Below are 27,216 nucleotides of genomic sequence, written 5' to 3'. Positions count from 1 at the left end.
CCTCTGCGCCCCCCCCCCCCCCCAAATTGCAGAGCTGGCTATAGCCGGGGGGGGGGGGGGGGGGCAATGCATTACTCTCTCCAGGGAAAAAAAATTAAATGATCCCAGATTCCAATCTAATTCATGTTTAATATGGGATAAAATGCCATAAATCAGCACCTGATTCTCAAAGTGGACATATTCCAAACACTATAATGAAAATAAAATTATTTTTTTCTACCTTTGTTGTCTGGTGACTTTGTTTCTCTGATCATGCTGGCCCAGTATCTGATTCTGTTGCTCTCTGTCTGTTCCCTTGACTCCGTTTCCAGGGCTTCCTTTCCATTTATTTCTTTTCTTTCCTCCTCTCTTCTTCATTTCTATTCCTCCACAGACTTGACTGTACAGTGGATCCAGCTTCTGCCTATTTTCTCCATCCATGTGCAGTTTCTCTCCTCACTTCCTTTTTCCTCATCTAATCTCCTTCCTCTATCTTCCTTCCATGTCCAGCATTTCTTCTCTCTCCCTTCCCTCCCCTCCATCCATGTCCAGAATTTCTCTTGCCCTCCCCTCCATCCATGTCCTGAAACTCTCCTCTCTCTCCTGCCCCCCTCTATGCATCCATGCCCAGTAATTCTCTTCTCTCCCCTGCCCCCCCTACCCAACCATGCCCAGCAATTGTCTTCTCTCCCCTGCCCTCCATGCCCAGCAATTGTCTTCTCTCCCCTGCACCCCTCTACCCATCCATGCCCAGTGATTCTTCTCCCTCCCCTGCCCTCCCTGTCAGAAGGCGGGACTAAGGGCATGAACTCATCATAAGCAAACAGGGAAGGCTAGAGACGGGCAGCAGGGCTTTAAATAACGCGGAGCTTCAACAGAGGTAATAAAAAAGATGGATGGGAGCGGGAGTGGAGGGTGGGGGCGAAGGACAATCGCTGGACATGTTTGGGAGCAGGAGGGGAGGTAAGCATGGCCTGTGATGGCGCCCTCCTGCCATGCTTACCTCGTGTAATGGAGCCAGCTCGCCCCGAAAAACAACCGGCTCGCAAGAGGTGTCAAAACTTAACAAGCAGCTCTTGCGAGCCGGAGCAAGCCGGCTCCAGCACACCACTGACTAGGGGGCACGTAGTGAAGCTACTAAGAAGTACATTTAAAACAAATCGAAGAAAATATTTCTTCACTCAACATATAATTAAACTGTGGAATTTGTTTCTGGAGAATGTGTTAAAAGAAGTTAGCTTGAATTTAAAAAAGATTTTGATAATTTCCTAAAAGAAAATTCCATAAGCCATTATTAAAATGAACTTGGAAAAAGGCACTGCTTATTTCTAGGATAAGCAGCATAAAATCGGTTTTACTGTTTTGGATCTTGCTAGGTGCGTGTGACCTGGATTGACTACTATTGAAAAGATGCTGGGCTTGATGGACCTTTGGTCTGTCCTAGTATGGCAATATGCTTTAATTTCAGACACATTCTTTGGTATTCTTTGTAATGTCTACCAGGTTGTGGCAGTCTGTCACCAGATCTGCTCCCTCTTACACTTTCCTTGGAAGAGGTCAGGAAAATCCCCCCTGATCCAGCTCCCGCTTTGGTCCAGGCTTTCCACTCCCCAGCTCAGACACTCACACAGCAATATATCTCACTAAGCATGTATTACAGCAGGACACATTTATCCACTACTACCCTAGCTGAGATAATATTTAACCATTTCTCTGACCTCATGTGCAACTTTCTTTAAATCAATCACCTTACTTTCTAACTCTTCCTACTTCCTTACCTGTCTATATGTTACATCTTTGCTTTATCCTTCACTATCAATTATCATGTAATATTACGTATTGTGTTGACATTGTAAGTAGTATACCATGCCATACTTTATATTGTTTTTGAATATTTTTACTGCTGTAATTGTTTATTGCTCATGTTTGATCTATACTTACTGTACATCGCCTTGAGTGAATTCCTTCAAAAAGGCAGTAAATAAATCCAAATAAATAAATAAACCAGGTTCCAAAACGTAAATAGCTTTTATTCGGCACAAAGAATTATATTCCATTAGCAAAATTCAGTCTTCAAAACACAGCATAAGTCCCCCTGACATGTGCTTCAGGATTCAAAGGAAAAATCAACCCAAAAAGAATTCATGCAAAAACTGTACCGGAAGGGTTTCTTTTTTCTTCCCTAACCCAGCTTGCTTGTTAAGTCCATAACAGTTCCTAAGTTTCTCATAATTTTGAATCAGTGATTACAGGACACAGCCTAGAGCTATGCCCCTTAATGAACCTCTGTGACCAGGTTAATTCCCCATCTGATCCAAGCCGTAGGCTTGGACTGCTCAGTCACAGTCTCTGCACCATTTACATGTCTGACCCTGACCACCTCTGTCTGTTCAGGCAGGTCAGTAGTATTTCCCCAGTGAGGAGTGGACACCAATTCTTTCTTCCAGCCACAGGCTAGGACTACTCAGAGAGTCTCTGCACCCTTCATATGGCTGACCCTGACCCTCCCTCTCTCTCTCCCTCTCTCTCTCTCTGTCTTCAGGCAGGTCAGTAACATTTCCCCAGTGAGGACTGGACACTCATTCTTTCTTCCAGCCACAGGCTAGGACTACTCAGAATCTCTGCACCCTTCATATGGCTGACCCTGGCCCCCCTCTCTCTCTCCAGGCAGGTCAGTAACATTTCCCCAGTGAGGACTGAACACCAGTTCTTTCCCCCTCTCTCACTTACCAAGTACTACATTAACTTTAGGCAGTGCTTTTTTTGTAGAAAAAAAGGTGCCGGTACTCATTGTGGGCGGGGTCACCACACATGGCACCGCCCCTATTATAGCCACACCCACATTAGTCACACCCCTTATACCAGCCATGGCGCATATAAACAGACATCATTGAAAATATTAAACTAGTATAGGAGAAAAAATAACGTGATTTCTTTTCATTATAAATAATTTCTGTAAGCTGTTACAGCTCCAGTATACCCAGTGCAAAATAAGACAAATTCCAAACACTTAAATGAAAATAAAATGATTTTTTCTACCTTTGTTGTCTGGTGACTTTGTTTTTCTATCCATATTGGTCCCAGTCTCTGATTCTGCTGCTATCTGTTCTCTTAACTCCATTTCCAGGGCTTCCTTTCCATTTATTTCTTTACTTTCTTCCTTTCTTCTTCTTTTGTTGCCCTGCATCCATAAGTAAAAGCTGGGTCCTCCTCCATGGAATTGACTGGAGGAGGTATAATATGGATCCAGCTTTTGCCTATTTTCTCCATCCATGTGCAGTTTTTTCTCCTCTTCCCTTTCCCTCATCTCCATCCATGTGCATCTTCTTTTTTCTTTCCTCCCCTCCATTCATGTCCAGCACTTCTCCTCTCTCCTCCCCTCTATCCATGTCCAGCATTTCTCATCTCTCTTCCCTCCTCTGTATCCATATAAAGCAATAATTCTCTCTCCCCTCTCCTCCATCCAAGTCAGCATTTCTCCTCTCTCCTAGCCAACTCCTCCATCCATCCATGTCCAGCAATTCTCCTCTATCTCCTGCTCTCCTCTCCATCCATTTCTAGCATTTCTCCTCTCTCCCCTCTCATCCATGTCCAGCAATTCTCTCTTCCCTGTCCTCCCCTCCCTGTCCAGCGATTCTCCTCTCTCCCCTCCATGTCCAGCAATTCTCTCTTCCCTGTCCTCCCCTCCCCATCCAGCGATTCTCCTCTCTCCCCTCCATGTCCAGCAATTCTCTCTTCCCTGTCCTCCCCTCCTCATCCAGCGATTCTCCTCTCTCCCCTCCATGTCCAGCAATTCTCTCTTCCCTGCCCTCCCATCCCATGTCCAGCAATTCTCTCTCCCCTGCCCTTCCCTCCCATCCCATGTCCAGCAATTCTCTCTCCCCTGCCCTTCCCTCCCATCCCATGTCCAGCAATTCTCTCTCCCTTGCCCTTCCCTCCCATGTCCAGCAATTCTCTCTCCCCTGCCCTTCCCCCCCATGTCCAGCAATTCTCTCTCCCCTGCCCTTCCCCCCCCATGTCCAGCAATTCTCTCTCCCCTGCCCTTCCCCCCCCATGTCCAGCAATTCTCTCTCCCCTGCCCTTCCCCTCCCATGTCCAGCAATTCTCTCTCCCCTGCCCTTCCCATGTCCAGCAATTCTCTCTCTCTTGCCCTTCCCTCCCATCAATTCTCTCTCCCCTGCCCTTCCCTCCCATCCCATGTCCAGCAATTCTCTCTCCCCTGCCCTTCCCATGTCCAGCAATTCTCTCTCCCCTGCCCTTCCCTCCCATGTCCAGCAATTCTCTCTCCCCTGCCCTTCCCATGTCCAGCAATTCTCTCTCCCTTGCCCTTCCCTCCCATGTCCAGCAATTCTCTCTCCCTTGCCCTTCCCTCCCATGTCCAGCAATTGTCTCTCCCCTGCCCTTCCCATGTCCAGCAATTCTCTCTCCCTTGCCCTTCCCTCCCATCCCATGTCCAGCAATTCTCTCTCCCTTGCCCTTCCCTCCCATCCCATGTCCAGCAATTGTCTCTCCCCTGCCCTTCCCATGTCCAGCAATTCTCTCTCCCTTGCCCTTCCCTCCCATTATTTCCAGCGATTCTCTGCCTCTCCCCTGCCCTCCCATCGACATGCGATTTTTCCGTCCCTCCCCTGCCCTCACCTCTCCCGTATCCAGCGATTCTTCGTCCCCCAGCGTCCTCCTTCACTGCCTGCCAGCCAGCGTCGGATGCAGAAGTGAACGGTGCAGGCAGCGATTGGCTGGCAGCATCGTAGCTTCCCTCTGCAAGTCCCGCCTACAACTTCCTGTTTACGCATAGGCGGGACTTGCAGAGGGAAGCTACGACGCTGCCAGCCAATCGCTGCCTGCATCGTTCGCTTCTGACTCCGACGCTGGCTGGCAGGCAGTGAAGGAGGACGATGGGGAACGAAGAATCGCTGGATATGGGAGAGGTGAGGGCAGGGGAGGGACGGAAAAATCGCTGCATGTCGATGGGAGGGCAGGAGAGAGGCGGAGAATCGCTGGAAATAATGGGAGGGGAGGAGGAGAAAAAGGTGCCGGTACGCCGTACCATTGCGTGCCGGCACAAAAAAAGCACTGACTTTAGGGTCCTTTATGCCCTGGTTTAGGTAGCCCATTTACTCCCTGCCCTCAAGCAGGTTGCTGTCCTTCTCCTCCTCTATCCTTTCCTCCCCTCTGTCTTGGTCATGGCAGGTTTTTTTTTACCTCTGTGTCTTCCCGGAGAGAAATGGTCCCACCCATTTCCACGCATCACTTTGGCTCCCAGGGTATACTGCTTACTGAGTCAGGAGCAAAGGCTGGATCAATTCCTGGCATGTCCTTGAGGATTGACTCCTTTCCTTCCAGGAAAGCATTACAGGTGTGAAGCACCTCCCTTAGGCCATGCCAGGTTTTCCCCCTTCCAGGGTCCTTTGTCTGTCCTAAGAAAGACCTCACTAAGCACTACTGGGAAGGGTTTATAACCTGGGGAATCTACCCTCTTGGTAATTATGCTTGCCCCTCTCCTGCTGCAAGCGTTCCAGTGACGCACAGCCAGCTATCCAAGTAAAATTCTTCTCCCTTCTTATCATAGGAGCCAACTTTTCAAAATTATTGGGGGTGCTAAGCCCAATGGAAATGACCCCTCCCTGGACACATACAAGGAATTTTCTCAATATTGGGGGTGCTCAAGCACCCACAGCACCCACAGAGTCGGCTCCAATGCTTCTTATAGTAATTACATGGAATTAGTTATGAAGAGACAACAGGAAGACTAGGAGGGTGTCTCATACATCACATCATGCATGAACTACTCCTTTCAGGTCCTGCTGCAGCATCTCCATTGGTTTCAATTCTGGGCTTTCACTAGGCCAGTCCAAAACTTTAATTTTGTTTCTCCTCAGCCATTCAGATGTAGACTTGTTTTTGTGTTTTGGATCATTATCTTGCTGCATTATCCAACTACACTTCAGCTCTTGGAAAGATGACCAGATTATGTCCTTAAGAATTTTCTGTTACAGTGCAGAATTCATGGTTCCTTCAACAATGGCAGGTTTTTCAGGCTCTGAGACAGCAAAGCATCCTCACACCATCACACTACCACACTATGTTTAACTGTTGGTATGATTTTCTTACTGTGGAATGCTGTATTTGTTTTACATCAGACATAATGGGACCTGTTTTGTCCACAGTGTTTCACATTGTCCAAAGAACATTATCCCAAAAGGCTTGAGGATCTTCAGGTGTGTTTCTGCAAATGTGATATGAGCATGGGATAGAAGCAGTTTCTGCCTTAATACAATCCCATGAATCCAATTTTTGCCTAGTTTTATTATGGAGTTGTGAACAGTGACCTTAGCTGAGGTTAGAGAGGCCTGCAGTTCTTTGAATGATCTGGAAAGTTTTGAGACTTTCCATATTAGTTGTTACCAAGTCTTCTCCATTTGGAGATAATGGGTCTCACTGTGGTTTGGTGGTGTCCAAGAACTGTAGAAATAGCTCTTGTGATATCCCCCTTCTCACTCAGGGTGACCTGGTTCTCAATATGCAGATCTTATGCAGATTAGTGTGCTACCCCTTCTCACTCAGGGTGACCTGGTTCTCACTAAGCAAATTAGACAGGTCTCACCCACAGCATATTTCTCACTCAACTCTTTATTCCAGCCCCTGGGCACACTTCTTCTAGCTTAATACTTTATACTTTCATAGGTCTTCACACTGAGCCTCCCCACACAGATACACGGGCTCAGGACTAACTTCAATACTTTGGGGACTTTTAACCCCAGGCTTTGCAGCCTGCTTCTCTCAGTACTGGGCCACACAGTCCTTCCTTCTTTGAACACACAGTTCCTATAAGTACTGAGGACACACAGTCCAACACTAATGCTTTAGGAACTTCTTACCCCAGGATTTTCAGCCTGCTGATCTCCTTTGGACACACAGTCCACCACAAGTCTTTAGCCAGTATCTTCCAGGGGGATCTCTCTTCTTCTGCTGCCAGCTCACTTCTCTTCCTTTCACAACTCAGGTGGGGTATAAAGTGGTTAATTAGCTACACAGGACCCAGCCCATAACCTCCTACACCTGTTGACATCCCAGGGCTCTCTCCGGTCCTAGCGACCTCCACCTGTTCTCCTACTAGCGCCCTCTAGTGGCCTACCCCGGAAAGGACAGCCTCATACTTATCACACTCTGTAACCCTTTCTAAACTGATATAGTTTATCAACTTTGTCTCATGTCTTCTGGAATTTCCTTTGATCATGGCACAGCATTCTTGTAGTAACTTTGTTGTGACTACTTCACTTTCATGGTAAGGTTCAATATAGAGTGAGGTTTAGATTCAATAAGACTGGCTGTGTTCATTCAGCTGAATCTAATTATCAATTTGATCAATTGATTAAGGGAGAGTTACTTTTTCACATGGGCAATATGGGTTTTGGATAACCTTGTTCCTTGTAGAAATAAAATAATTTTAAAACTTAAGATCAGAAAACATTCAGGTTAACACATATGCAATAATAAGTGAAATCAAGATGTGTGTGTGTGTGTGGGGGGGGGGGGTAAACTTTTTCATACCACTGTAGCTTCATTAGATTGTGTCAAATGGGAGGATTCTGGCACCATTGCTTTAAAATTTCTTGTTGAATTATTCAGCTGGCTTTATGTCCTTTGTATTGTTATGATTCTGCCGGTTTGGCTGAGAGGGAGGGGGGACGTCTCTTCTGATTGGCTGCCAGGGGTTGTGCTGACGTCAGGGGATAGTACTTTAGCCTGCAGCTGAAGAGTTTCTCTGCTTTTGCGTTACTTATTTGGTGGTAACAGGAAAGCCTGATAGGTTTCTCTCAGAATGTGCTCTAGGTTCTGACAGGGATCTGTGTTGATTTTAGAGTATTCTTTTCCTTCCCTCTGGGTTAGCTGCTGCTGTGTGTGTGTGTGTGTGCGCTTGTAGCTCTGTAATCAGGGTCAGCTGCTGGTTTGTTTAGTGGGGGCTGGGCATTGCTCAGCCTCCAGGGCTCTGGGCTGAGTGAGAGCTTCTCCTTTGTTTGTTTGTTTTAAGGATTTCTCTTCCCAGTGTCCTGGCCTGCTGGCTCAGTGAGTTTAACCCTTTGTGTACTGTGCGTATTGTATTCCTGCCTCTGCCAGTGTGTTTGTTTGGATGGGCCCCACTCCCTCTCGGAGGGGAAGCGTTCTCTCTGATTGTTTGTTGATTTATGGCACTCTCTCTCTGCTGGCTCTACAAGCTTAACCCTTTGTGTTCTGGGTGCCTCTGTCTACAGTGGGGTTGAGGCAAAGGCTTTCTGCCTTCCTTTTGTGTTTGGTTCCTCTGGCTTCTGCCTGGGGCTCCTACCCTGGTGGGGGGGGGGGGGGGGTTGCTGTGTTAGTTTCCCTGTCCTGCGCTAGTCCCCTGCGTGGGCGTGGCCCGCTCTGGTCCTTTGTTTCCCCCTCTGCCCTATTGCTGGTGTTCAGCGCGTGTCTGGCCTCTTGGGGCCCTCTGGGTTCTTTCACCCCTCCCTGTGTGTGATTGGGTTCCAGTTCAGCCGTGAGGCTCGCACGAGTGGCTCTGTCTGCGTGGGTTCCGGTTCGGCCGCGAGGCCCGCCTGTATGCCTATTTCCCTTCTTCCTGAGGGACTGTGGGGAGGGGTAGCTTAGGGGGTATTGTGTAGCTGGGGTGTGCGGTGGTGGGTCGGTCTCCCCTTGGCCTGGGTCGGCGCCCTGCTGGCCTCGGCCAGGGCCCAAGGGCTCACGACCAACCCAACGGATTACATGTATATTGTCATAAGGTTTGTTTGTGCTGTGATATTTAGTTATGTAAATGGCACTTAGTGTGTATGTGGTACTTGTTCGAACTAAAAAAAAAAAATCATGTTTCTGTCATGTCTTTTATTTTTTTTTACACTGAGCTGTTGACTATGCATTTTGTTTGTTTAAAATGTTTTTCTATTCCCTTCCCTCAACCACACTTATGACACATTATTGTAATGCCATTTTAATATTACTAGTGTAAGTTTAGTTTCTTACAAATTTAGGGATCCTTTTACAAAGGTGCACTAGTGGTTTTAGGGCGCGCTAAACACTAGACACCTGTAGAAATATTTGGGCGACTGTAACGTTTAGTACATGCTAAAAACACTAGTGTGCCTTTTGTAAAAGAGCCCTTTAGTGCATTAATGATGGAAGATTCACTTTTAATGTGAGCCACCAGATGGAGCTCTGAACTTTAGAAGTGAGTTTTTCTTCAAAAATAAATAGAAAAGATTTGAAAGCAGTGATGAGCACAAGTTATTGATTAGCAATGTACTTGTGACTGGTCCTTACTTTCAAGGGATTTAGCTTGTAAATTGCATTACCTCATTTATTAAAGAAAAAAATACAGTTAGCTAACCTTAATTTTCAGTTTGATACATTTTATCTACAATTAATAACAAACTCCAACAAGACTTTTTAATGGCTATGCAGTGTCAGAAATTCTTTAACTTGAAGCACGTATGTTGGCTTGGAAAGAAAGATTGCAGTAAAATTGGATACTAAATTAGTCTGTATTCTATGAAAGCATAGCTCATGCTTCATTTATCTGCTGCTTATTTTCTGCTTATCAGTTCTCCCTTTGGCTCTGCTCTCAGAGGAGTAGATTGTTCATATTTTCATCTGAATACATATATGGTACCTGTGACATTGGTGCACTAAGTCAAATGAAGGTTCCCTATCATCAAGCCGATCAATGCATAGACTGGTGGGTTGTGTCCATCTACCAGCAGGTGGAGATAGAGAGCAATCTTTTGCCTCCCTATATGTGGTCATGTGCTGCCGGAAATCCCCATTATGTTCTCTATCTCAGCAGGTGTGTGGTCACACAGCAGCAGCTCTGGCTAGGTCTCCAAGCCTAATTGTTTAGGTTTTGTTGAGTACCTGGGGTTGAGGGCTCTTCGTGAGCAAGTGCAAACCTGGTGGTGCCAGGTCCCTCCTTTTCTCCCCCCTCTCACTGGCTCCATTAAAAAAAAAAATAATAAATTTTTTTTAACGTTCAAAAAGGACGTCCATTTGCAGCTGCTCACTGGAACAAGTCGTCGCTGCTCGGAGCAAGAAGCAGGTAATTTTTACCTTTTACTAGCGGGCAGGGAGTTCCCCGAACGATCTCCACGTGGCTATGGCCTTGGATGGCAAGGGCGCGAAAAGACGCTCCCCGGAACGCGTTCGCGCTCCTAGCGGGGAAGCAGGGGGAATCGAAGGTAGAGTCGCCCTTTTTGGGCGCCCTTTTGGAGCCAGGAGAGTTCACAGGTTTTTCCTCCGGCGCGGCGGCCTTTCCCGCCTTAGGCGCCCACCCCCCCGCTGGTCGCCCTCCCGGTCGTGACTGGCCACGCGGCTCGGTCGGCTTCTTCTTGGGCCGCCCTCAAGATGGGAGACATTAACAGTTTGGTCGCCCTTGAATCGGGCGACAGTAAGAAGTCGGCGAAATTAAAACGCCCTTCTTCCCGCGCGGCAACTTCTCGGAGTCTCACGCCGGATGCCATTTTGGACGCGCAACACGCCTCTCCCCCGCTACTGGGAGCGCAGATGGAGGCCTCTAGGGCCACGGCACAGGCTGCAGAAATGCACAGACTGGGGGGTTTCTCCCCTGAGTTCATTTTGCTGCTGCATCAGGCCTTTCTTATGCAGAACATTGCCCCTGCTCACCTCTCTGATCGGGGTGATGAGGCCTCAATGCTTAAGCGCCCTCGGGTGGATCTTCCACCCTCGGGGGACTCGGTCTCCTCTGATGTGGATGACGGCAGCGTGTCTGAGTTCACCCAGAGATCCTTAGCGGAATCGATGGAAGAGACTGATCCTCGCTCAGATGGAGCGGACGACCCCTCTGCAGCGCGGCTTTTTCGCTCAGAGGATTTGCCCAACCTGCTTGTGCAGGCCATGAGCATTTTGAAGATTGCCTCTCCGGAGGAAGGCTGTCTCTCAGCCTCTACTGGCTCCGCCATTATGCTGGGAATGAAGCGCCCGCCTAGAACCTTCCACGTTCATGAAGCCATGCAGACCTTAATTTCAGCGCAATGGGATGCCCCTGAGGTGAGCCTGAAAGTAGCCAGGGCTATGTCCCGTCTGTACCCCTTTCCTGAGGGGGAACGGGAAGCCTTTGTCTGGCCCACGGTAGATGCCTTAATCACTGCCGTGACTAAGATGACGGCGCTGCCGGTGGAAAGTGGCACTGCCCTGAAGGACGCCCAGGACAGGAGAATGGAGGTGGCCTTAAAGTCGTCCTTTGAGGCGGCCGCTCTGAGTTTGCAAGCCTCGGTTTGCGGCTCCTACGTGGCTAGGGCATGCCTGACTGTTTTGCAGCGGGCTTCCCCCTCGGACCCTTCCTGGAGGGCAGAATGGCCGACCCTGGAGTCGGGTTTGGCCTACTTGGCAGACTTGCTGTATGATGTTTTGAGAGCCTCGGCCAAGGGCATGGCTCAGACAGTCTCTGCGCGGCGGTGGCTCTGGCTTAAGCACTGGTCTGCTGACCATGCCTCTAAATCTCGCCTAGCCAAGTTGCCTTTTAAAGGCAAGCTGCTCTTTGGGGACGAGCTGGACAAGATCGTGACGGAGCTCGGCACGTCCAAGGGCAAGAGGTTGCCGGAGGTCAGGACTCGGGCCGGCAGTGCCCGTCCTGGTTCCTCTAAGGGCCGATTCCAGGAAGCCTGTCGGTATCGCCCGAGCAAGTCGGCCTCCTCTGCCTCTGCTTCATTCAAACAGAACTTCTCCCCCAAGCAGCATTCCTTTCGTAGGGACCGCCGTCCCGGAGGTTCGTCCTCCGGCCCGCCCCCAGGGTCGCGTACCCAATGACGGGGACCTGGTCCATTGCCCAGTGCAGATAGGAGGAAGGTTGTCCTCGTTTCTGGGCGAGTGGACCAGGGTAACTTCAGACGCTTGGGTTCTGGAAGTCATCAGAGACGGCTACAAGCTAGAGTTCTGCCGACCCCTAAGAGACGGGTTTGTAAACTCTCCTTGCAAGTGTCAGGTCAAAGCAACCTGATCCGCCTGGGCGCGGTGGTCCCGGTGCCAGTAGATCAGCTTGGCAAGGGTCGCTACTCCATTTACTTTGTGGTGCCAAAGAAAGAAGGATCTGCTCGGCCTATTCTCGACCTCAAGGGAGTCAATCGGGCCTTGAAAGTTCGGCACTTCCGGATGGAGACCCTCCGCTCCGTAATAGCTGCGGTGAAAAAGGGAGAATTCCTGACCTCCCTGGACATCAAGGAAGCTTACCTACATATTCCCATCTGGCCGCCTCATCAGCGCTTTCTGCGCTTTGCAGTGCTGGGCTGACACTTCCAGTTCAGAGCCCTCCCGTTCGGGTTGGCTACGGTTCCGTGGACCTTCTCCAAAGTAATGGTGGTCATCGCGGCCTTCCTCCGCAAGGAGGGAGTGCAAGTCCATCCCTATCTGGACGACTGGCTGATCCAAGCCCCTTCCTATTCGGAATGCGGGAGAGCTACAGACAGAGTCATTGCTCTTCTGAGCTCCCTGAGATGGATCATCAACTGGGAGAAAAGCCAGCTGCGCCCGACTCAGTCCCTTGAGTATCTGGGAGTTCGATTCAACACCCAAGTGGGCAGAGTGTTCCTGCAGGACAACCGGAGCGTCAAGCTTCGGACCTGGGTGGGCCAGTTCCTAGCCTCCTCTACTCTTCGAGCTTGGGACTATGTGCAGCTGTTGGGCTCCATGACGGCCACGATGGAGGTAGTGCCCTGGGCCAGGGCTCATATGAGACCACTACAGCACTCTCTTCTGTGGCGGTGGACTCCAGTCTCGGAGGATTACGCCGTACGCCTTCCTTTGGATCCAGCGGTGCGAAAGGCGCTGAGCTGGTGGCTGAGGCCAGGCAAGCTGTCCGCAGGAATGCCTCTTACAACCCCGGAGCGGGTTGTTGTCACGACGGACGCCTGCTTGACGGGCTGGGGAGCCCACTGCCTGGGACGGACAGCACCAGGGGCTCTGGTCTCCTGCAGTGTCGAAATGGTCCATCAACCTCCTGGAGCTCCGAGCCATTCGGTTGGCGCTTCTAGAGTTTCTCCCGGTACTGGTGCTGAGGCCTGTACGGGTCCTGTCGGACAATGCCACGGCCGTGGCCTATGTCAATGGCCAGGGAGGTACCAGGAGCGCCCCTCTAGCCAAGGAGGCCATGAAGCTATGCCTGTGGGCGGAAGCGAATCTGGAACAGCTGTCGGTGGCCCACATTGCCGGAGTCATGAATGTCAAGGCGGACTTTCTCAGTCGCCATACCTTGGATCCCGGAGAGTGGCAACTGTCTGCTCGGGCGTTCTTGAACATCACGAAACGCTGGGACCGGCCGAGCCTGGATCTGATGGCATCCTCGACCAATTGCCAAGTGCCACGTTTTTTCAGCAGAGGACAGGACCCTCGATCTCTGGGAGTCGATGCTCTTCTCCAGCAGTGGCCGGCACAGGAGCTTCTCTACGTGTTCCCGCCCTGGCCCATGTTGGGCATGGTGCTAGGCCGGGTGGTAAAGCATCCGGGCCGGGTGATCCTGGTGGGTCTGGATTGGCCCAGACGTCCCTGGTATGCGGACTTAGTCAGACTCTCGGTGGACGGCCCTCTGCGGCTGCCAGCGGAGCGGGGCCTCTTACATCAGGGTCCCGTGGTGATGGAGGATCCCTCCCCCTTTGGTCTTACGGCCTGGCTCTTGAGCGAAAGCAGCTGAGGAAGAAGGGCTTCTCAGACAAGGTCATTGCCACTATGCTGAGAGCGAGGAAGCGCTCTACTTCCACCACTTATGCCAGGGTTTGGCAGACCTTTGCATCGTGGTGCGAAGCAGGCTCTGTATCGCCCTTCACTGCTCCAATATCTTCAGTGTTGGCGTTCCTGCAAGAGGGGCTGGAGAAAGGCCTGTCGCTCAGTTCGCTGAAAGTCCAGGTGGCGGCTCTAACTTGCCTCAGGGGTCGTCTGAAGGGGGCTTCCCTGGCTTCAAAGCCGGATGTGGTACGCTTTCTCAAAGGAGTTAATCACTTGCGCCCCCCTCTGCACTCGATAGTGCCTACGTGGAATCTCAATCTGGTGTTACGGACCTTGCAGAAGCCGCCCTTCGAGCCCTTGCCAAGGGCATCGCTGAAGGACCTGACATTGAAAGCAGTCTTCCTGGTGGCCATCACATCAGCCAGAAGAGTTTCCGAGCTCCAGGCGCTCTCGTGTAGAGAACCGTTCCTGCGATTCACTGAGGCAGGAGTATCGATTCGCCCAGTGCCTTCCTTCCTGCCCAAGATTGTTTCTCGATTCCATGTGAATCAGCAGCTTTTACCTACCCTCCTTTCGTAGGGAGGATTACCCAGAGGAGTACCCTGCGCTCAAATACCTGGATGTTAGACGGGTCATCATCAGATACTTGGAAGTGACCAATGATTTCCGGAAGTCGGATCATCTGTTCGTGCTGTTCGCAGGCCCTCGTAAGGGTCTGCAGGCATCTAAGCCTACGGTGGCACGTTGGGTCAAGGAGACGATCGCGTCAGCTTATGTGGCGGCAGAGAAACTTCCGCCTATTCAGCTGAAGGCGCACTCTACTAGAGCACAAGCGGCCTCGATGGCGGAGTCCAGATCTGTCTCCTTGGAAGAGATTTGCAGAGCGGCTACTTGGTCGTCGGCTCATACCTTCTCACGACATTACCACTTGGATGTGGCTGCTCGGGCCGAGACCCAGTTTGGGGCTTCAGTGTTGCGTTCAGGGATTTCCATGTCCCGCCCTGGGTGAGTACTGCTTCGGTACATCCCACCAGTCTATGGATTGATCGGCTTGATGATAGGGAAGGTAAAATTATGTATCATACCTGATAATTTTCTTTCCTTTAATCATAGCCGATCAATCCATAGCCCCTCCCGGATATCTGTATTGTTTGTGTTCTGGTTATATTTCAGGTTCAAGTTCAGTCTTCATTTCCTGTTCACGAGGAACTTCGTTTTCAAGTTCTTCCAATTGAGCTCTCTTCGAGTTGAGACGATTTTGTGTTACAGTGAGCTGCTGCTGCTTCTCTCCCCGTTTCGGCAGTGGCTGGATTAATAACTAAATTATGCCGGCGCTCCCTCCCGCTTCGTGCGGCTGTAGGGTAGCTTTGTATCCCTTCCGCTTCGGCGGTCTTAGGGTAAGCCAGCTCCTCCCGCGGTTGCGGTAGCAGGATAAGCCAGTTTCCCCCGCGTCGGTGGGTGTGGTTTCTCGCCCACCGTCCCGGCAGTGGTGCGCTGGAATATTTCCCCTCCCCCGCTTCAGCGGTGGTGAGCTGGGCAGAGTGTCCCTTTGTGGGTGTAATTCTCTAAGTGCTGAGTCCTGCGGATGGAGCTTTGATATCAACATACTGGGGAATTTCCGGCAGCACATGACCACATATAGGGAGGCAAAAGATTGCTCTCTATCTCCACCTGCTGGTAGATGGACACAACCCACCAGTCTATGGATTGATCGGCTATGATTAAGGGAAAGAAAATTATCAGGTATGATACATAACTTTACCTTGTATAAAATATTCAGAAGTTGTTTTCAAGAAGGTTTTAATAGCTGATTTCTACCTCAACAATTGGTATGTGTTAGTACAGCGCGTTTTGTAGTTGAGCTTATCAGGAAAAGGACAACAAGCTTCTTCTAACTTAGTTGGGGTAGGTTAAGTCTTCAGCTGTATTATTTACTCAGATACCAAATAGTTTAGCTCATGGTAACCCTGGTGTGAGTACTGTACATGTGTATAATCTAGCTTCAGGACTAATGAATCATAAACAATAATGTGCATTTGTGCAGTCGGCGTGGTACAAGCTTAATGGAAGATGATGAGGAACCAATTGTTGAAGATGTGATGATGTCTTCAGAAGGACGAATAGAGGACCTCAACGAAGGCATGGATTTTGACACGATGGACATAGACTTGGTAAGGCTAATAATTGTGTCCTCTTTAAGAATAAATTGTTAGCACACTTGTCTCTATGCTTTAATTTTACACCCCTAGCTTTATTTGTAATTGTTTTACTTTCATAATGCATACAGTGTTTTGTAAAATTCTTCATATTCTTGTACAGTTTTCACATTACTGCTGTCTAAAAAAAAAATACAGTTCAAAAATGCATTAAAACAGGCATTTGTTTTGCTGATCTACATAACACATTCTGGACTTTCAGAATTAAAGGAGAATTACATTTCAAAAATGTAGAGGGGCATTTTCAATAAAACTAAGTCCAATTTTGGACATTTTGCTAAAAATGTCCAAAATTCGAGTGGTGAACAGAAGACGTTTTTTAAGTTTGAAAATGGCATATTTTAGATGTTTTGTTATCAGTGCATTTTTCTTTTGGGTAAACAGGAGATGGTGGAAGAGTCCCGTTCCAGGAGATCGCTCTAAAAATTGAAGTCAAAAGCTTCTAGTAATCCTTTATTTTCAAACAATTTTCCAGTGTGTGTACAATCTTGACAAAAGCGTGTAAAGTTGCCCTTTCTGGAGAAACTATTGTTTAATGCGGATTTGGAGAAGATTGTTACAAGATTAACGATCTGGGAGATCTCTGGGCAGTTAAGTCTCATTTTCGATAAGCGTGGAGATACAGACCAGGGAAGGCTAGGGTTCCACTCAAAAACCTTGCTTTCTTCACTCAGTCTTCCTTTTGAGGAGGCAAGAAGCCCTTTTCCATTTCCGGAAGAACCTCTTCCTCTTCTCATCCCTCTTGATGACGGGGTCAAGGTTCACTCCTTGTACATAGACATAGGTGGGCGTCTTTCCCACTGTGACAAAGGAGTGGACCACTATTACTTATGTCCAGTGGGTCCTCGATAGATTCTCCATGGCTACAAGCTAAAATTTCAAAGCTCGCAGATGGTTTCATGCTGTCCTCTTGCAGATTTGCAAAGAGTTGGGCAGTGCTAACTACCTTGGCCTCTTTCAGGTGACTTGGGGCCATTCAGCCTGTTCCTCCAGCAGAGAGGAGCACGGGTCAAACCTATTTTGTTGTCCCAAAGAAAGAAGACTTTTTGCCTAGCTTTGGATATCAGAAGAGTGAGCAAGTCTCTGAGAGCTTCACTTTGTTCTGTCATAGCTTCGGTCCAACAAGGTGAATTTCTCACCTCATTAGACCTCAAGGAGGCTTATTTTCATATCCCAATTTGCTTCTCACAGGAAATTTATCCGGTTTGCGATCCTGGGAGATCATTTTCAATTCATGGCCATGTCCTTTGGCCTTGCCACTGCAGCTCACACATTTTCAAAAGTTGTGGTGACGGCAGCCTTTCTTCGCCAGCAAGGGATCAAGGTACACTTGGACGATTGGCTGATTTGTGGACCTTCTTACCAAGAGAGCCTTCACAGTACACAGACAGTCCTGTCTCTTTCTACGCTGGGTTGGGTGGTGAATTACAGCAAGAAAATCAAATCCAAACAAGCAGCGTGGTGGTGTCTATATCAAAACAAGGACATCAAAGCAGTCCAACTTAGTCCAAGAAAAAGAGGGGAAAAGTCTCAACAAGTGCTGCAGTATTGAATATTGTTCATTAATTGCATGCACAACAAGTCATCATAGACTGAAAACCCCCCAAAAAATAACTCTTTTTATTTTCTTATATTTATAAATGCTTATATTCACACATTGTTCCAGCTCTAAAAAGTCAAACAAAACCACAAAATAACTTATCTTTTGACAAATCTGTCCTGCGTATAGACTCAGACGGTCCCGTTTCGTATTTCTTCCTCAGGGAACCCAGGCGCGGACTTGTGAAAAAATTGAGTGACTAAAAAAACGCTGGACTGGACGCTGATCTGAGTGTGATTTTTTTTTTTTAATTACAGCAAGAGTCATCTCACCCCTACACAGACCCTGGAGTTTCTGGTAGTGTTATTCAATACCCAGGCGGGGAAGGTTTTCCTCCTTCAGCAGTGTCAGCTTAAGCTCAAACAGCAAATTCACTGTCTGTGGATGTGGGATTTTGCTCAGGTTCTTGGTTCTATAGCAGCAACTTTGGATGTTCTTCCTTGGGCGAAGTTCCACATGTGGCCCCTGCTGTTCTCCCTGTTGAGCCAGTGGTCTCTGGTCTCAGGCACTTGCAACCAGCTGGTGCTCTAGACGCTTCAAGCTGTAAGGAGATTGACTTGGTGGCTTCTCCCTGTGCACACTCTGACGAGGGTGCCCTTAAAGATTCCCTGTTGATGTGTTCTCACCTCTGATGCCAGTCTCTTCAGATGGGGATCCCATTTCCTCCACCTTTCTCCATAGGGCAGCTGGTTTAGAGTGGAGGCTTCCTGATCATGAACAGATTGGAGCTTCAAGCTCTCCAGATAGCTGTACTATCCTTAGCACCTCTTCTTTGCAAGAGGCTGGTGCGCGTGCTCTCGGATTATGTCACAATCATGTCTTGCATCAACAGACAAGGAGTAACAAAGAGTGTATCTCTAGCCCAGGAGGCGTGCCCTTTTTTTTTTTTTTTTTTTCAGTTGCCGGAATTGAACATTCCGATGATTTCAGCATCTCACATAGCGGGTTCACTGAACCTGTAAGCGGATTTCCTCAGCAAAGTGTCTCCAGACCCAGGGGAATGGTAACTGTCAAAGACTGTATTTTGCCTCATTTCCACATATTTATTTATTAGGATTGATCTACCGCCTTTTTGAAGGAATTCACTCAAGGTGGTGTACAGTAAGAATAGATCAAACATGAGCAGTAGGCGATTAGAGCAGTAAAAATATTCGAACAACAATACAAAATATGGCATGGTATACTACTTTGTGTTAAACCACAATAATGCCTAAATAGGGACCACTGGTGAAATATTCTGATTCTAATGTTGTATTACCACGTGGTGTTCAAAATATTCTGCTTCCAACAACTGCTGCTATAGTTGGAAGCAGAATATTTTGAACACCACGTGGTAATACAACATTAGAATCATGGTATACTACTTGCAATGACAACACAATATGTACTAGAACATCATAATTTGTAGTGAGGGGTAAGTTAAAGTTGTAACATACAGATGAGTAAGAAAGTAGGAAGAATTAGAAAGTAAGGTGATTGATTTGAAGAAAGTTGCACGTGAGGTCAGAGAGATGGTTAAATATTATCTCAGCTAGGGTAGGAGTGGATAAACATGTCCCGCTGCAGTATGTGCAGCCCGAGTCGATCCTTGTGTGTGTGAGTGAGACTAACTTGTTAGTTATTTTTTCTATTAAAGGCTTGATTGAAGAGCTAAGCTTTTACCTGCTTCCTGACGTAGAGGTAGTCTTGTGTTAAGCGGAGCCTTTCAGGCAATGCATTCCAGAGTGTGGGGGCTACTCCGGAGAAGGCTCGCTTGCGGGTATCACATTGTGTAATGTCTTTTGGAGAGGGTGTAGTTAGTGAAAGTCCTTGGGAGGACCTTAGTGTCCTTGGCAGTGTGTGGAGGATCATCCTATTCTTCAGATACTCGGGGCCATTTCCTTTCAGGGCCTTGAAGATCAGACATAGAGTTTTAAATTTAGCCATGTATTGTACTGGTAGCCAGTGAAGTTTTTGCAAAAATGGTGTGATGTGGTCATGTCGCTTGCAACCTTCTATGAGTCTTGCTGCTGCATTCTGAATCAACTGGAGCTGGTGCAGACCCTTTGTAGTCAGACCATTGTATAGTGCATTGCAGTAATCCAGTCTTGATGATACCATGGCATGCACAACTGGGATAAGATTTACCTTCTTGATGTAAGGAGAGAGGCAGCGTAGCTGTCGCAAATAGTAGAAGTAGCTCTTGAAGGTTGCTTGGATTTGAGGAATCAGAGTAAGTGTTGAATCTAAGGTTCCTGACTTGTGATTTGAGGGGGAGTTCATACTTCCCAAAAGGGATTTTTATGTCAGGTTTGTATCCACTTATGTTAGGGACCCAGAGAAGCTTGGTTTTACTTGGGTTCAGGCAAAGTTTGTTGTGTTTAGCCCATTCTTGAATTGATGTTAGACAAGTGATCAGTTTATTCAAGGCTTTAGGTAAATCAGGTTCAATGGGTATGAGTAGCTGCATGCACATCATCCACGTAGATGTAGAACTGAGTGTCCATTGACCGAATCAGCTCAGCTAGTGGCTTGAGGTAGATATTGAACAGAATAGGTGACAGTATCGATCCTTGTGGTACCCTGCAGGTCAGTGTCCATGGTGGTGATGAGTTGCTGCCAATCATTATGGACTGTTGCCTGTCTGATAGGATCTGAACCAAGCAAGTACTGTTCCATTGATACCTGTTTCTGTCAGTCGTGCTAGCAAGATATCATGATACACAGTGTCAAAAGCTGCTGAGAAATCTAGCAGTACTAACATTGAGGCAAATCCCTTGTTTTGGTTTCTGTGAAGATCATCTAGCAGGGATACGAGGACCATTTCTGTTCCATAACCAGGTCTGAATCCAGATTGACATGGATCTAGCCAGTTACTGTTTTCTAGCCATTCATTAAGTTGAACACAGACTGTTTGTTCTATGAGTTTCCCTAGAAACGAGATGTGGGGCCTTCCGGTTCTGGACCTTATGGCATCCAGACTCAATGTGCAAGTACACAGATTCTTCAGCTGCTTCGGGGAGAGACTCCCTAGGAATGGATGCACTGGTACAGCCTTGGCCGTCGTAGGCCTCCTTTATGCTTTTTCTCCATGGTCTCTCGTGGGAAGGAAGTTGCACATAATTGCACGTCATCCCGGGAAGGCTGTTCTTGCCTAGACATCCTTGGTATGCAGACCTCATCCGTCTTCAAATTGCTCCTCAGTTGACTCTTTCTCAACAGATGAGCTTATTGCACAAAGGTTCAGTACTTATGGAGGATCCCTTCCACTTTGCTCATACGGCCTGGTTCTTGAGAGGGAGCAATTGAGGAGGAAGAGTTACGCAAATGTGATATTACTACCTTGCTGCAAGCCCAGAAGTGGTCCACTTCTTCTTATGCTAGAGTGTGAAGAACTTAAGAGCTGGTCTGCACAGAATGGTGTTTCTCCATTTCGTGCTTCCTTGTCTCAAATTTCATCCTCCCTTTAGGAGGGATTCAAAAAAGTTTTGGCTCTCAATGTGCTCAAGGTTTCAGGTGGCAGCATTGGCGTGTCAAGATACAGAATGCCTCATTTGCTGCTATCCCTGATATAGTTCGATTCCTCAAGTGAGTCGCTCGTCTGCGTGCCCCTCTTTGCAATATTTGTCCTCAGTGGAGTCTTCAAGTGGTTCTTAATGCTCTTCAGTCGACCCCCTTTGTGTCCCTTTGTTCAGCAACTATCAAAGATCTTACTTTTAAAAGCAGTATTTCTAGTTGCCATTTCGTCGGCATGGATAGTTTCAGAGCTTCAAGCTCTGTTACGGGGATCCCTTTCTCTACTTTTCTGACACGGGAGTTTCCATACGGACAGTTCCGTCCTTTTTTTTTGCCAAAGATTGTATCTCCTTTTTATATCAATCAGACTGTTTATTCTTTTTTTCCAGGGAGATCTAGTCTGCAGAATATACTTCCCTGCTACTTATGGATGTAAAGCGCGTCCTTATGTGCTATCTTACTACTACCAACTATTTCAGGCGGTCTGATCATCTTTTTGTCCTTTTTGCTGAACCCTGGAAGAGTTTGCTGGCCTCCAAAGCGACAGTGGCTCAATGGCTTAAGGAGGCTATTTCTTTGGCTTACACTCTGAGGGATAGATCTGCTCCCACGCATGTCAGTGCTCATTCTACCCAGTCTTTGGCAACTTCTTTGGCAGAGTCTAGGGCAGTTTCATTTTCACAGATCTGCTGGTCAGCGATGTGGTCGTCTTCTCATTCCCTTGGTTCTCGCTGCAGGGATATCACAGCCCCTCCTCTCTTAAGGATTGCTTTTGTACATCCCATTTGGACTGATCCTTGGGACATAACGGAAGATGAGGATATAAGGAGATTGGGATATGTAAACTAAGGTATAATAATCATCAGGACCGAGATTAAGAGGAAGGGTTAAAGTTATGTAGGGTTATTCAGGTTATATAATTGTCTGTCAGTTTGCACAGCAGGATGGTTCAATTTTTGCAGATTTTGCCCATTCATCTTGGCAGAATAGCTTGAGCTCTTTCAAGTTGGCTGGGGATCATTTGTGCAGTGCAGTCTTCAAGTCTTGCCACAGGTTTTCTGTTGGATTCTTATCTAGTTTTTGGGCCAATCAGGGATATTGACTTTTTTTCACTCCATTGATGCTGTTGCTTTGGATCATTTTTCTTCCCAGTCCCAGGTCTGTATCAGACTGGAAGAGGGTTTTCCCTGTAGTCTGCTTGTACTTTGCATTATCTCATCGAGTTTTGCAATCCTAACTGTCCCCGCTACTACAAAGCATCCCCATAACTTAGTATTACATTCTCCATACATTAATGTAGGGATGGTGTTAGGTTGATTTGTTGAATATCTTCTGAACCACACACGTCATTTAGCTTTGAGACCACAAATTCATTCTCTCACTTGCATGTAGTGTTGCTCTAAGTGTTTCTTTATAAATGCTGTGCATACAGTCAGACTGGATGGACCGTACATTTACTACGTTACTATGTTCTAGAGAAGTGGTTTGCTTCCTGCCATCCTGTCATGCAGCCCATGTTTGTGCAGTAAATCGTTATTGTTTTATTGGTTGTTATTGGTTCTCTGGGCTGGTTCTGTTTCTTTGATTGGCTGATGGTTCATGATTTTTTTTTTTTCTTTATCTTCCTTTTCAGTCCACATTAACATAGAAATTGATGGTAGATAAAACCTGGTATGCCACATATAACCTAATTTTAATTGCCACTCCGTGCAGGTTTCTTCTTCTCTATGCTTTATTGAAGTATGAAAGTCGTTTTTTTTTTCTTTGAGTGGTGGAAAAGCTCTATTGATCCAATTATTTTGTAATATAGAGATCCTCTGTGGTTGTCCCACCCCCTTTTGAATTTCATCACTGTGTTTGCCCCCACCACCTTCATCAGAAGGGTACTCCAAGCATCTACCATAATTTCCTTGAAAAAAATATTTCCTGATGCTGCTTCTAAATTTTCTTCTTTATTTCATATCCTGTAGTTTCCCATTTTGGATAAGATTGGTTTGCGTTATATCTGCCATGTCCCTTCTCTAGAAAATAAATATCCAGGTTTTCGAGCTTCTTCTCATGTCTTTTCATGCAGACACCATACCATTTTGATTGCTATCCTTCTGTCTGAAGTGTTTTTATATCCTTAGCAAGGTACAGCCTCCAAAACTAAACAAAGTGCTCCAAGGCAGGGCTTACATTATGGGGTTGCAAACAGGGCTGTTGCCCTGGGCCCCCATGCCTGCCCTGGGCCCCCATGCCTGCCCAAAACTGAAAGCACAACCTGCTGTCAAGTTTTAGGTCCCCCTTGAACACCAGTGACTTGTACAGGGAAATAAGTGCCTCCTTTTTGCTGGTTATGTCCCTCACTGTGCAGCTGAGCATCCTTCTAGCTTTAGCCACTGCCTTGGTACATTGTTCTCTACCTTGAAATTCTTAAATAATATCACTTTGACAGGTATCTCCTGGTCCATGCACATCAGCCTTTAACCCTTAATTGCACATCAGCTCTTTAGGATTTGTACACCCAAACAGCACTTCTTTACATTAAATCTTTACTGCTAAACATTAGATCTTTTTTTTTTAGATCACGTCTCATGTTGTCCACTCCTTTCAGGGGTGTCCACTGTGTTACAAATCTTTCATATCATCTGCCAAAACATTTCTTTCTAACACTTCTTGGACAGGGCCGTGCCAACATGGTAAGCGAGGTAAGCATGGCAGGGGGCGCCTCCCTCTGGGGGGCGCTGCCGCACCATGCTCACCTCGCTCGCCCTCTCGCTCTCATTGTTCAACTACTGCCCGCCCTCTTCTCCCCCCACCCAACATCCCTTTTCTTTTTTTTTCTTTTTAAATTTACCTCCGTGGCGGTCCAGCGGCGCAGTGTCAGTGAAGGAGGCGGCGCTCGCCTCCCAACGTCTCTAGCCTTCCCTTCGCTGTGTTCCGCCTTCTGACGTCAAGGAAATTACATCAGAAGAAGGCGGAACACAGCGAAGGGAAGGCTAGAGACGTCGGGAGGCGAGCGCCGCCTCCTTCACTGATGCTGCGCTGCTGGACTGCCACAGAGGTAAACTTAAAAAGAAAAAAAAAGAAAAGGGATGTTGGGTGGGGGGAGAAGAGGGCGGGCAGTAGTTGAACAATGGGAGCGGGAGGGCAGGGGAGAGACGAGCATGGATGCGAAGGGGGAGGGGAGAAGAGGGCGGGCCAGGCCAACTGGGACATGATGGGAGCAGGAGGACAGAGGAGAGAGGAGCATTGATGCGAGGTGGGGGGGGGGGTCATGGAAGGGAGAGAGGGGAATTGCTGGATAGGGATTAATGGAGGGTGACAGAGGAGCATGGATGGGAGGGGCAGGGCTCAGGGAGAGAGGGGAATTGCTGGATAGGGATGAATGGAGGGGACAGATGGGCATGGATGGATATGGATTGCAGGGCAGGGCTCAGGGAGAGAGGGGAATTGCTGGATAGGGATGAATAGAGGGGGCAGGGGACAGATGGGCATGGATGAATATGGATTGCAGGGCAGGGCTCAGGGAGAGAGGGGAATTGCTGGATAGGGATGAATGGAGGAGGCAGGGGACAGAGGAGCATGGAATGGGCATGGATGGGAGGGCAGGGCTCAGGGAGAGAGGAGAAATTACTGGACATAGAAGGGAGGGAAGAGAGATGAAGGAGATGAAATGAGGGAAAAGGAAGAGAGGAGAAAAACTGCACATGGATGAAGAAAATAGGCAGAAGCTGAGGACCAGAAATGAAGAAAGGAGGAAAGGAAAGAAATAAATGGAAAGGAAGCCCTGGAAACGGAGTTAAGAGGACAGATAGCAGCAGAATCAGATACTGGGCCAGCATGATCAGAAAAAGAAAGTCACCAGACAACAAAGGTAGAAAAAAAATCATTTTATTTTCATTTTAGTGTTTGGAATATGTCCACTTTGAGAATTTACATCTGCTATCTTATTTTGCAATGGATAGCAGTTTGTTTCTAAGAATATTGCTGACAATTCCTGTCAGTGTGGCAAGTGGTGAGCGATCATTTTCACGGGGGGTGGGGGGGGGGGGGTGCGCCGCCGCCGCCAACAACAACAACAACAGATAGTCTGCAGGGGGGCGCCAGAGACCCTAGGCACGGCCCTGTTCTTGGAGACCTCTGCAGTTCTTTTTGAGTAATCTTAGATGTCACGGTGACCTTACTCAGCAGTTTCCTTAACCACCAGCTATTCACTTTGGCAGGCTGTCTTGATCAAGATTTTGTCTTGGTAGTGCCAAATTATTTCCAATGATGAACTGGAATATATTAACCTTGGGAAATGCATATAGGTGGGAAAATATGGGATACAAATGCAACAAATAAATAAATATGCATCACAAATGTTTCTGTATTGTGATCAGGTCAAGAGGAAATGCATTTGTTTATATTTCTCCAGTGTTGCAATATATATTGTTTGATTTGGGATTCCCATTTCAATTTCTGTCTTCATATTTCTATCTCTCATTTGTGATCCCTTGTTCTGTATTTGATGAGGGTTTGTCTGTGTTTTGCATTTGACCGAGGTGTGATAGTTGAAAACTTCTCTTATATATGGCCACCTCTGGGGAAACGTGACTAATGTCACCAGAAACAACAAATGAGGTTTTAATGAATTCTGTTAGAGCAAACCAGTTGTAACACAACAGTATAAACCTCACTCTTCTATGTGAAAAAATAAAAATGTTACAGGAGTTCAAGCGTGTGGCTTTTTCAGACTGTTTTTGGACTCATGACATGAAAAACTGGCTGTTCAGCATTTTGGATCCACTACATTAGTCACCTTTTCACAGAGACGGTTACATATAGCTACTTTCATTAGTTTAGCTGGCAACCTATTGCAAAAGTTCACAAAATCAGAACCTGCAATACATGTAATTAATGCCCCTTGAGCTTGCCTTTGGTCTTTCTTGGTTGTCATAAGACCATTTGACATACTATGCATCCTGAACTACAGTTTTTGTTTTGTTTTGTTTGGGGTTTTTTTTTTTTTTTACATGTTGCTCAGGTTGTAGTGTTTTTAGGTTTTTATATCACCCTCCCCAAAGCCACCCACAAACCAGGGGATAAAATAAAGCCAAGGCCATGTATGAGAGAGTCAAAATTTGTTTTATTACTTACCAAAGTAAATGCAAATACAAAGGATAATTTCTCATGGGCGAACAGGCAGTAACACAAAAGTGTTAGCTGCTTCTGTCCATCTCCAAAGTAAAGCTTTGACATCACCACTTATATATATACATCTTTAGTAATAGTTCAAAAACAGTTCATAGCACAGAAAAGCTGATTAGCACTTCTTAGAAAACGTGGAGGGGCATTTTCGATCGGGGGCGCCCATCTCTGAGGATGGCGCCGCGAAAGGGCGGGGCCAACCGTATTTTCGAAACGAGATGGCCAGCCATCTTTCGTTTCGATAATACGGTTGGCCCCGCCTAAATGTTAGAGATGGCCGAGTTTGAGATGGCCGGCCTCGGGCTTTGCCCATAATGGAAACCGAGGTCGGCGATCTCAAACCCAACAAAATCCAAGGCATTTGGTCGTGGGAGGGGCCAGCATTTGTAGTGCACTGGTCCCCCTGTCATGCCAGGACACCAACCGGGCACCCTAGGGGGCACTTCTAAAAATTAAAAAAAAAAAAAAAGCTCCCAGGTAGGGGGGGGGGGTTGGGCCTGGGTCCGCCTGCCTGTAGAGTCCACTGCACCCACTAAAACTGCTCCAGGGACCTTTATACTTCTGCGACGGACCTGAGTATGACATTTGAGGCTGGCATAGAGGCTGGCAAAAAAAAAGTTTTTAAAGTTGTTTTTTTGAGGGTGGGAGGGGGTTAATGACCACTAGGGGAGTCAGGGGAGAGGTGATCCCCGATTCCCTCCGGTGGTCATCTGGTCAGTTTGGGCACTTTTTTGGGACTTGGACCTGAAAAAAAGGGACCAAATAAAGTGGACCAAATTCTCGCCAGGAACGCCCTTCTTTTTTCCGCTATCAGCCAAGGGCGCCCATCTCTTAAGCATGCCCCGGCATGCCCCTGTCCGACACGCCCCCGGGAACTTTGGCTGGCTCTGTGACGGAAAGCAGTTGGAGCCGGCCCAAATCAGCTTTCGATTATACCGATTTGGCCGGCTTCATGAGATGGCCGACCATATCCCGATTTGTGTCAGAAGGTGGCTGGTGATCTCCTTCGAAAATAAGCTGGTTAGTCACCCTCCGTCTGGAATTATATTGTTC

The 27,216-nt window shown here is 47.5% G+C and overlaps 1 protein-coding gene across 1 annotated transcript in view; it reads left to right on the top strand.

Annotated features, from left to right (window-relative positions):
* STAG2 (stromal antigen 2) overlaps positions 1-27,216 on the top strand; it is a 583,303-nt gene that overhangs the window by 502,991 nt on the left and 53,096 nt on the right. The window contains 1 exon segment of the mRNA XM_030209778.1: positions 15,722-15,848. Coding sequence (XP_030065638.1) covers positions 15,722-15,848 — 127 coding nt within the window.

Source organism: Microcaecilia unicolor, chromosome 7, assembly GCF_901765095.1.
Source record: "Microcaecilia unicolor chromosome 7, aMicUni1.1, whole genome shotgun sequence".
Classification (NCBI taxonomy): domain Eukaryota; kingdom Metazoa; phylum Chordata; class Amphibia; order Gymnophiona; family Siphonopidae; genus Microcaecilia; species Microcaecilia unicolor.
The sequence above is the reverse complement of the archived record's forward strand: the minus strand, read 5'-3'. Positions and strand labels throughout refer to the sequence as shown.